The sequence below is a fragment of the Orycteropus afer genome, unplaced genomic scaffold, assembly GCF_000298275.1.
Source record: "Orycteropus afer afer isolate SDZICR_OR568_19922 unplaced genomic scaffold, OryAfe1.0 scaffold00010, whole genome shotgun sequence".
In the NCBI taxonomy this organism is placed as follows: Eukaryota; Metazoa; Chordata; class Mammalia; order Tubulidentata; family Orycteropodidae; genus Orycteropus; species Orycteropus afer.
Window position 1 is genome coordinate 20,793,676 of NW_006921597.1, and position 11,006 is coordinate 20,804,681.

General features: G+C 42.6%; 1 protein-coding gene across 1 annotated transcript in view; it reads left to right on the top strand.

The window, feature by feature from the left end:
- Positions 1-10,722, top strand: part of AKNAD1 (AKNA domain containing 1) — a 90,714-nt gene extending 79,992 nt beyond the window's left edge. Inside the window, exons 13-15 of the mRNA XM_007949888.1 lie at positions 6,750-6,831; positions 9,662-9,791; positions 10,591-10,722. Coding sequence (XP_007948079.1) covers positions 6,750-6,831; positions 9,662-9,791; positions 10,591-10,722 — 344 coding nt within the window. The remainder of the gene's footprint in view (positions 1-6,749; positions 6,832-9,661; positions 9,792-10,590) is intronic.
- Positions 10,723-11,006: the final 284 nt, after the last annotated feature.

Genomic DNA, 11,006 nt, shown 5'->3' on the forward strand with positions numbered 1-11,006 from the left:
CTAATGCCGAGGATATCAATCTTTATGCGTTCCATTTCCTTTTTAACAACTTCCAGTTTTCCTAGATTCATACTTCGTACATTCCATGTTCTGATTATTAATGGATGTCTGTGGGTTTTTAGTGCTATTATTCAGAAGTGGCTGATGCTTTAAATATAGACCTGCTGAAAGTCAGCAGGAGTAAAAACAGATTGGTTTATATTATTTGAGGAGCTCTGGTGGCATAGTGGTTAAAGGATCTGGCTGCTAACCAGAAGGTTGGTAGTTCAAACCCACCAGCTGCTCAGCAGGAGAAAGATGTGGCAGTCTGCTTCTGTAAAGATTTACAGCCTTGGAAACCCTAAGAGGCACTTCTACTCTGCCCTAAAGGGTTCCTATGAGTCAGAATCAACTTGATGGCAGTGGGTTTTGGGTTTTATACTATTTAAAAAGAACCCTGGTGGCGCAAAAATTAAGCAGCAGCTGCTAACCAAAAGGTTGGTGGTTTGAACCCACCCATCAGCTCTGCAGGGCAAAAACCTGGAGATTTGCCCCTGTAAAGATTACAGCATAGAAAATCTCATGAGGCACTTCCACTCTGTCACATGGGGTTGCTATGAGTGGGAATTGATCTAACAGCACCTAGTAACAACAGATTACTTAAACAGCATATTGTCAATTTCTAATGCAAAAATCTTGCTGTCTTTGGGAAAAAAAATTAAAATTCTGCAAAAATTTATTTGCAAAGATGAACAAAACACGATCTCTCTCACCCAAGGAATTTACAATCAATCTCTAAAGAAAGAGAGGAGCTCTGGCGGGGTAGTGCCTAAGGTAATTCCCTGCTAATCAGAAAGCTAGTGGTTCAAACCAACCAGCCACTCCTTGGAAGGAAGACTGGGAAAACTACTTCTGTAGTGACACTGCCTGGGAAACCCAAGGAGGGGTCGCTATGAGTCAGATCTGACACGATGGCAGTGAGGTTTTTTTTTTTTTTTTTTTTTAATAGAGAGGAGTGCATGCAAATAAGGGAAGTTCAAGGCACAGTGTAGTAAGTGCTAAAATCAAGGTCAAAGTGTGCTAAGGGAACACAAAGGAGAGAAGGAAATACTCCTTGTTTTACCTCGAATCATGGCCACCCCTGATTCTGTAACGAGCCACATCCTTTCCTTCTGGCAAGTTTTCTTCATACCTGCAGAGTTCTTCCTTTCTCTCTCTCTCTGGACAGAGCCCTCATGGAGAAAAGTTTTTCTTTTTCATTATTGCCAATGCCCAAGACTAAAGAGTCATTTACCTGGCTGACCTCAGTTGTGCCTGCCCTATCCACCCCCCGCTGCCACATCCTCCCACTGGATGTATTTTCTCGAGGTGAAAGTCATTGAGACTGAGCAGAAGCCACCGTGTTTAGTTCTTTACTGTCTCTTGGATCACTGGGTCTATAGCCTCTGAGACCTTTTATTTCTGTGGATGAATGATGAAAGCAATTGAGGCAGCTGAAATGTCAAAGATGTTAGACTCCAAGAGCCAAGATGGTAGAAACCACAGGGAGGCAGCTTTTGCTCAATAGTAAAAAAACAGCCTTCTAGCAATTGGAGCTGACAGCTATGGAATGGGCAGTTGCAGGAGATCCTGGGCCCTTTCTGTAGACTGGGTGACAATTTACTTTGTCAGGAGGTTGTAAAGAGAACTAGAATAAAACTGCACCAGATGACCCTTATGGTCCTTTCCAACTCTGAAATTCTATGTTTCAAATTAAGCCTGGAATTATTTTGGGAGAGAACTAAAGGGTTAAGACCCAATAGTGTCTCTGTTCATCATTGCTGAAGTCTGGGTGGTCAGCATGACTGTATTTGGACTTTCTGGCTTCTCTCTTGCCCTTTAGCATCTGAGGGACAATCTTTCCCTGTTTTGCTGGTGTGGTAGTTAAGGTTATGTTTCAATTTGGCTGGCCCTGGTTTTGAGTGTCTGAGCAGCTGGTTGTAGTTATTCCCCGTGATGAGCTGGTAATCAGCTCCACGGTGGAATCTACTGGAGCAGCTGAATAGCTGCCACAGAGATGTGGTCCGCTCCCAGTATATAAGGAGTTTGGAGACAGGGCTCTAAAGCTTTTGGCACTCCTGAATCCTATATATAGTCGGGTCATTGTTCAGAAGCCTACACGTTGTCTGCTGAGCTTCAGACTGTTAATGGACTTGAATCAGTGGCCTGTAATGTGGTTTGGTGATACTGGGACTGTGCCTTTTTACTTGTTGACCCTGGGTTTGTCAGCCTCAGCAGTCAGCAGCTGCCTGAGTGAAGAAAGCCCCCAGCTTCAGTGGGCCGGGAGCAAGAAGCAGAGCTAAAGCCCGAGGTTGAGGGGCTTTTCCCAGCCCTTAGAGCCCGGCACTTTGAACTCGAACTTCTAGCCTCCTGAACTGTAAGAAATAAACTCCTGTTCATTAAAGCCACCTGTTTGTGGTATTTTCTGTTAGCGCAGCACGAAGTAACCAAAACAACTGGTCAAATGGGCCCCTCCTGAGGGGAAGTGGTGCCTAGCTCTTGGAGAACAGTAAGAGAGGAGCCCTGGAAGGAGAAAAGGGGGATAATAGAAAGAAAAGGAGGGAGATGAGGAAGGGGAAAGAGGAGAGGAGCCTCCATGACAGATTTGTTGGTCACTGATTTTTCTTTCTTCCTTTTCCTGATTCTTTTCTTGTCTTCCTTGAGACTCTCCTATGTTCATCTTCTTTTCTGTTAACTCTCTATTTTCTGGAATTGTCTTAGTAATATAATTGTCAGCTACTGGCTCCTAGAATCATTACTTCTAAAGTTGGGGAGGACATCAGGAACTCATTTGATTCAGTCTCTTGAAAGATATTATCATTTCCACTTTTCAGATGAAGTAGTGGAGCCTACTTACACAGAGAAGCCTTTTACAAAGAGAGGGTAAAACAACAGGCCCAGGTCACACAGGTACACTTAGGAAACCTAGACTCCTGATCTGTCTACTAATAAAACTTCTTATAAGTTGAATTTACTTTCCTGAATTCAGAACACTTGATATAAAGTTCTTTCTATACTCCCTACTTATTTTTTAAAATTTTATGAAATATTTCATTCACACAGAAAAGTGCAGAAAATGATACCTAGATACTCACCATTTGAGAATCATTAGATTTTTTTTTATTGTGATAAAAATACACGTAACAAAACTTTTGTTACATGTTTTTATTGTTTTTATCACTAATTAGCTTTGGTCTCTATACGTTTTTCTATTTCATATTAGTGGGATCAGACAGTATTTGTCTTTTTGTTCCTGGCTTATTTCATTCAGCATAATGTTTTCAAGGTTCATCCATGTTGTAGCATGTATCATGGAGCCCTGGTGGTGCAGTGGTTAAGCGCTTGGTTGCTAACCAAAAGGTCGGTGGTTTGAATCCTCCTCTGTAGGAGAAAGATGTGGTAGTCTGCCTCTGTAAAGATTACAGCCTTGAAAACCTATTCCATTCTGTCCTATAGGGTCACTGTTGTTGTTGTTATGTGCTGTCGAGTCGGCCCCGACTCATAGCGACCCCTCCTTGGGTTTCCGAGGCAGTATCACTACGGAAGTAGGATTGCCCAACCTTCCTTCCGAGGAGTGGCTGGTGGGTTTGAACCGCCAGCCGTCTGGTTAGCAGGCAAGTGTCTTAGCCACTATGCTACCAGAGCTCCCATAGGGTCACTATGAGTAGGAATCAACTCAGTGGCAAATGGATTCAGTTAAAAGCATGTACCAAGACTTCATTTCTCTTTATGGCTGAGAAATATTTCTTTGTTTCTATATATCATGTGTTGTTTATCCATTTCTATGTGGATGGATATTTAGGTTGTTTCCACATTTTGGCTATTGTGACTGGTGCTACAGTGAACATTGGTGTACAGGTTTCTGTTTGTGTTCCTGCTTTCAGTTCTTTTGGGTATATAGCTAGGATTGGGATTCATGGGTCATATGGTAGTTCTATGATTAACATTTTAAGGAACAGCTAAGTTTGTCCATAGCAGCTGTATCATTTTGCATGCCTACCAGCAATGGACAAGAGTTGCAATTTCTCCACATCCTTGACAATACTTATTATTTTCTTTGTTGTTATTGTTTTAAAAGCCATTCTAGAGGGGTGAAGTGGTATCTCATTGTGATTTTGATTTGCATCTCTCTAATGACTAAGGAAGGAGCTCTGGTAGCATAGTGCCTAAGGCACTTGACTGCTAACCAGAAGGCTGGCAGTTCAAACCCACCAGCCACTCCTCGGAAGGAAGGTGGGGCATTCCTACTTCCTTAGTGATACTGCCTTGGAAACCCAAGGAGGGGTCGCTATGAGTCGGGGCCGACTCAATGGCAAATAACAACAACAATGACTAAGGATGGGAGCTCTGGTGGTGCAGTGCCTAAGGCATTTGACTGCTAACTAGAAGGCTGGTAGTTCAAACTCACCAGACACCCCTTGGAAGGAAGGGCAATCTACTTGGAAGGAAGGGCAATCTACTTCCATAGTGATACTGCCTCAGAAACCCAAGGAGGGGTTGCTATGAGTCGGGTCCGACTCGATGGCACATAACAACAACAACAGTGACTAAGGAACTCAGGTGGTGTAGTGGTTAAGGCATTTGGCTGCTAACCAAAAGGTTGGTGGTTTGAACCCACCAGCCAACCATGGAAGAAAGATGAAGCGGCCTGCTCCTGTAAAGATTTGCAGCCTTGGAAACCCAATTAGGGTCACTATAAGTTGGAACTGACTTGATGGCAGTAAGTTTGGGGTTTTTGTTAGAATGACTAATTTGGAAGACAGCTACTTGGACAATTGACTGGAAAAGACCCACATCTGTGACCATTTCAAAGAAAGGTGATTCAACAGAATGTGGAAATTATCAAACAATATCATTAATATCACACATAAGTAAAATGTTGCTGAAGATAATTAAAAAATGGTGTAGCAGTATATTGACAGGGAAGTTGCAGAAATTCAAGTCAGATTCAGAAGAGGGCACAGAATGAAGGATATCATTGCTGATGTCAGATGGATCTCGGCTGAAAGCAAAGAATACCAGAAAGATGTTTACCTGTGTTTTATTGACTATGCAAAGGCATTCGACTGTGTGGATCATAACAAATTATGGATAACATTGAGACGAATGGGAATCCAGAACACTTAATTGTGCTCATGAGGAACATGCGCATAGACCAGGAGCAGTCATTGGAACAGAAAAAAGGGATACTGCCTGGTTTAAAGTCCAGAAAGGTGTGTGTCAGGGTTTTATTCTTTCACCTACTTCTTCAATCTGTATGCTAAGCAAATAATATGAGAAGCTAGACTATATGAAGAAGAACATGGCATCAGGATTGGAGGAAGACTCATTAACAACCTTCAATATGTAGATAACACAAACTTGCTTGCTGAAAGTGGCGATGATTTGAAGCACTTGCTGAAGAAGATCAAAGACTACAGCATTCAGTATAGATTGCACTGCAACATAAAACAAAAATCCTCTCAACTGGACCAATAAACAATATCATGGTAAATGGAGAAAAGACTGAAGTTGTCAAGGATTTCATTTTACTTGGATCCACAATCAATATCCGTGGAAGCATCAGTCAAGAAATCAAATGACATTGCATTGGGTAAGTCTACTGCAAAAGACCTCTTTAAAATATTAAGGAGCAAAAATGTCACTTTGAAGACTAAGGTGCGCCTGACCCAAGCCATGATATTTTCAGTAGCCTCATATGCATAAAGGGTTGCTATGAGTCAGAATCAACTCAATGGCAATGAATTTCATTTTGGTATCATATGCATGTGAGAGCAGGACAGTGAATAAAGAAGACCACGGAAGAATTGATGTATTTGAGTTCTGGTGTTGGTGAATAAGGAGCTCTGGTGGCGTAGTGCCTAAGGCATTTTGACTGCTAACCAGGAAAAAGAAAGATTGGGCGATCTACTTCCGTAGAGATACCGCCTTGGAAACCCAAGGAGAGGTTACTATGAGACAAATTGACTCAGCAGCAGTGGGTTTTGGTTGGTGAAGAATATTGAATGTACCATGGATTGCTAGAAGAAATAACAAATCTGTCTTGGAGGAAGTACAGCTGGAATGCTCCTTAGAAGGGAGAATGACCACTTTGTCTCTTGTCATGTTGTCAGAATGGACCAATCCCTATAGAAGGACATGATGCTTGGTAAAGAAGAGGGTCAGCAACAAAGGGCAAGATCCTCAATGAGATGGACTGACACAGTGGCTGCAACGATGGGGTCAGGCATGGCAATGATTGTAATGATGGCACAGGACCAGGCAGTGCTGCGTTCTGCTGTATGTAGGGTCCCTATGAGTCTTAACTGACTCGCCAGGACCTAACAACAACTAATGAGCAGCCCTGGTGGCCCAGTCATTATGTGCTTGGCAGCTAACCAAAAGGTCAGCAGTTCAAACCCACCAGCTGCTCCACTGGAGAAAGCTGATATGACAATCTGCTTCTGTAAAGACTACAGCCTTCAAAACCTTATGGGGCAGTTCTACCCTGTCCTATAAAGTCACTATGAGTTGGGATTGACTCGATGGCAATGGGTTTAGTTTTTGGTAATGACTAATGATACTGAGCATCTTTTTATGTGTTTTGTTGGGCATTTGTCTATGCTCTTTGATGATAAGTTTATTCAAATCCCTTGTCTTTTTGTTGTTGAGTTTTAGGAGTTCTTTATTCTGGATATTAAATTGTGATCATTTTTGATGCTCTGGTTTTAATCATAGATTCTATATTTCAGCTTGTTCAAAACCAAAAAAGTTCTGTTCCCAGAGAGCAAATATGAAATCCCCTCAAGATGAACAGGAACCCATACTAGAAAAGTGAGTGATGTTTTATTATTACTAATGACAACAAATCGACTCGATGTCAGTGAGTTGTTTTTTTTTTAATGATAACAAAATAGCTAATGTTGGTTGGGGACATATGACATGTTTAGTGCTTTAACTACTTGCCCAAGATCTGCTAAGTTTTAAGTCATAGAGAGTCAGGATACAAACATAAGTCTATCTAAAGCTTTATTCATTCAAGAAATATTTGAGTGTCAGAGTAGTGTATAGTACTAATGATGGGGACACAGTGATAAAAAATGTCTATCACCATCCCAGCCTTCATGGAGCTTACATTTTGGTGGAAGAGCCAGTTAGCCTTTGTCAGTGCTAAGAGGAGGAAGTACAGAGTGCTACTGCCCTGATATGGGGTTCAAGGAAGCTGAGCTCTGAAGGATAAGTATGAATAAATTAGCAAGAAGACTTGGAGGTGGGTGTGAGAAACATTCCAGCCTGAGCAAGCTGGAGCTCTCCAGTCAGAGGTAGGCAGGTCCTTGGCAAGTTCACGGACACAGTGGCTGGAGCCCAAAAGAGCCAATGGCAGTAGTGCAAGATGAGGCTGGTGGGGGAAGACCTATGGGATGGACAGGGGCAGACTATGAAGGGTTTGTTAACTAAAGGAAAGATTTCTGTCTTTTGTCTTAGGAACACTAGGGAGCCAATGAAGTTTGTGAAGTGGAAATTTAAGTTTTTTTAATTTTTATAAGATCACTTTGGCTATTGGTGAGCAGGTGGAGGGCAGAGATGGGCATGGATTAGAAGAGTCATGAGTTGGAGCATGGAGGCCAAATAAGAGTCTGGTGCAATAATCTGAGTGAGAGATGATGGTAGCTTGGCCTGGTGTGGTGGAGATGGAAAGAGAGAGAAGTGGATGGGTTCAACAGCTACTTAAGAGGCAGAATCCATAGTGCAGCAGCGAGGCTCTGGAACCAGACTCACTCAGTTTGAACCTGCTACCCATTGCAGTGTAGTGTTTAATCATGTGGTCTCCTTTGCCCACGGATAAAGCTCAGAAGGAAGGAAGGAATAGGAAAGAAGGATGAATGGAAACTGTAAACACAAGAAGGATTGTGGGAAGAGTGCTGTTACATTGTGGGTATTGTAATCAATGTCACAAAACAAAACGTGTATAAATTGTTGAATGGAAGACCAATTTGCTCTGTAAATTTTCACCCAAATCACAATTTAAAAAAGAAGAAGAAAGGATGTGCTCTCCAGACACTTTTTGGGTTTGCATCTAGATTCTGTGTCCTTGGGCAGGTTACTTGACTTCTCTGTGCCTCGGTTTCCACTATTTAAAATGGTAATGATGATAGTATTAAAACCATTGATGATTATGTGAGTTAAAACATAAAGCATTTAGAATGGTACCTGGCTCATGATAAGCACTCAGTAAGTGATGGCCGAGCAGCCTTGGGGGTGTAGTGGGTAAAGTGCTTGGCTGTTAAGTGAAAGGTCAGCAGTTTGAACTCACTGAGATGTGGAAGAAAGAAGTGGCAGTCTGCTTCCTTAACGATTACAGCCTTAGAAACCCTATGGGGCAGTTCTACTCTGTCCTATAGGGTCACTCTGAATCGGAATTGACTTGACAAAAATTGGTTTGGTTTTAAGTGGTGGCTGTTACTGATACTGCTGATAGTGGTGAGTGACTGGAAATAGGGAGATGGAGGACTTTGAAGCCCATTCTTTTCCCACTGCACCACACTGCCATGCCCTGCCCAGAATTTTCCTTATCTAGGCACCCTTGAGGGAGCTCTGGTAGCATAGTGCCTAAGGCACTGGACTGCTAACCAGAAGGCTGGTGGTTCAAACCCACCAGTCACTCCTCGGAAGGAAGATGGGGCAATCTACTTCCGTAGTGATAGTGCCTCGGAAACCCAAGGAGGGGTCGCTATGAGTTGGGTCCGACTCGATGGCATATAACAACAACAACAACAGGCACCCTTGATAACCTCTCTCAACTGGAGGATAGATCCACTGTGTTAAATCAATCTGCAGAACCAACCGAAGTTAAGGGGAGAGGGATGAAGGGAGACTTTGAGGTCACAAGCATTGGACTGAGACTTTCCAGAGATGATATCACTTTGGTTTAAATGTTTATGTACCAAAGAATTAACACTTAACAGAGGAATCTCAAGCCAAGTGAGGGTGGCTCCATGGCAGATCTGCTGGCAGGCAAGCTCTTGTGTCCCCCTGGGGCTCCACTTATGGTTGTACAAACTATAAATCAGGCAGTGCTCTTCAGATAGACCGATGTGAATGAAGTCTCCTGGAGTTCTGCAGTGCACAACTTGAACAACTACACAGTGTCCCTGGCAGCCCTCGTTCATCTAGTGCAGCCTTAGGACCATCCCCAATCCCCAAGTAACCGAATCATGAATACAGTGTAGGAGAGATGCAGCGTTTATTTTTTGACTGCTGCTGCCTTCTTGCTGTGTAAGCTCACAGTGCTAGAATGAGTTAAACCCACGGTGCCTGCAGTTAGCAGATTTTTATGTGTGTGTGTACTTGTTTTATAAATATTCAGGGATAGAAGGTTGGCCCCAAAAGAATAAATATGGAATAAAAAATCTGTTTGGAGTCTTGTCTTTCTGAATACCAAAAGAGAAGGAGACAAATTCTGAGAGGAAATGCCCTTCATGGTCATGGTAACAAACCTTTATCTGAAGCTCAGCTGTGCTCAGCTACAGCAGGACAATGGGATGACAAAGGTCATCATGCCCCCATCCCCCTTCAGCACACTCAGGGCTATCACTGAACCACAGAACTGACCGGAAAGAGACAGTGTGCTTCATTCCAGCATCAATTCACTTTTGTCTTCCAGAAAAGATCTTAAGACTTTCAGGACCTACAGTGCAGACCTTGCAACACCCTCATTCCGTTCCCACTCCCACAGGGTTTATGGAAGCAAGTCCTTAAGTGACTTTAGGAGTACTGACAACACAGAATTTGAGGTGAGAAATTAGAAAAAAAAAAATCTAGAATCCTTGCTCCTAAGTTTGATCTTGACCATAGAGCTGATGCCTTTTATGTTATTACAGCGAGGAGTGGGAGTTGAGGTGGAAGGGTAGAGGGCAGAAGATGCTTTGCTAAAAGCAGTTTGTGTTCAGCACTGACCTAAAGACACAGTCTTAGCAGCCACATGGTTTGCTTTATCCCTAAGTTAGTTTCCAGGGAAATTTCCTGGAGAAAATGTTTTGCAGTTGTTCTTTTCCTCAGCCACAGGATTCCGCTGGCCTAGGCTTGAAGGCATTGGAGCCTGTTCTGGGCTGTGCTCATAGTTCTGTGCCAGTGATACTATGGCTAGGGCTTCATCCCAAAGCAGGTTCCTATGTGCAAACCAGTAACGGATCTCAGGCCACTTTCAAGGGCTTCCCCACACACACAAGCGCTGCAATCTCTGGGTGCCCTCTCTCTGAGCCCTGAATCCCCTTTACTGGCCCCCCAAGAGCTTTCCCTCTTTTTCTCACAGATCTCTTTCTCCAGCAGGGAAAGGCCCAGCAGGATGCCGACCTCCACCCTCTGATTCATGCTCATCTGTCACATGCTAGTCTTTTTTCTATCCCTTTCCTTAGCAAATATATTCCATCTCACACTGGTTTCCTAGGAAACCAGCCCTCAAAAACAGAAATAGACTGTGTGGAAAACAGAATACTCCAAAAATTCCACCCTGCAATGTATAATAGGAGGACCCGATTAACAGAAATAGTAGTAAGTTTATATAACTAAATTGTGTGGGCTTTTCTTCTGTAGATTTTACACTCGGCTTTGGATCAAGCTCTAAGGACAGCAACTGTTTTGAAAGAAACCACTGATCAAATGATTAAAGCCATTGCAGAAGATCTTGCCAAAGCACGGAGGTGGAGAGATCGACTGAAATATTAGTTGTTCAACTCCAGGCAGCCAACCAAGGATTAGAAAGTGCAAAGAAAACTTGATCTTCAAAAAATAAAAAAGGTATTTTACTTATTACACAGTTTAGGAAGACGACTTTCCAGGAAAAAACATCAAACTTCTAAGAAATGGGTAATGCAAGTGCTTAAACGGAGGGGGGAGAGGGGGAGAAAAAAAAGGATCTTTGATTTTTAAAATAAAAACCAACCAACAAATATTTAAATGTGTTCTTCCTAATGCCCAATAAAATAAATCAAAATAATAAAGAAACTTTA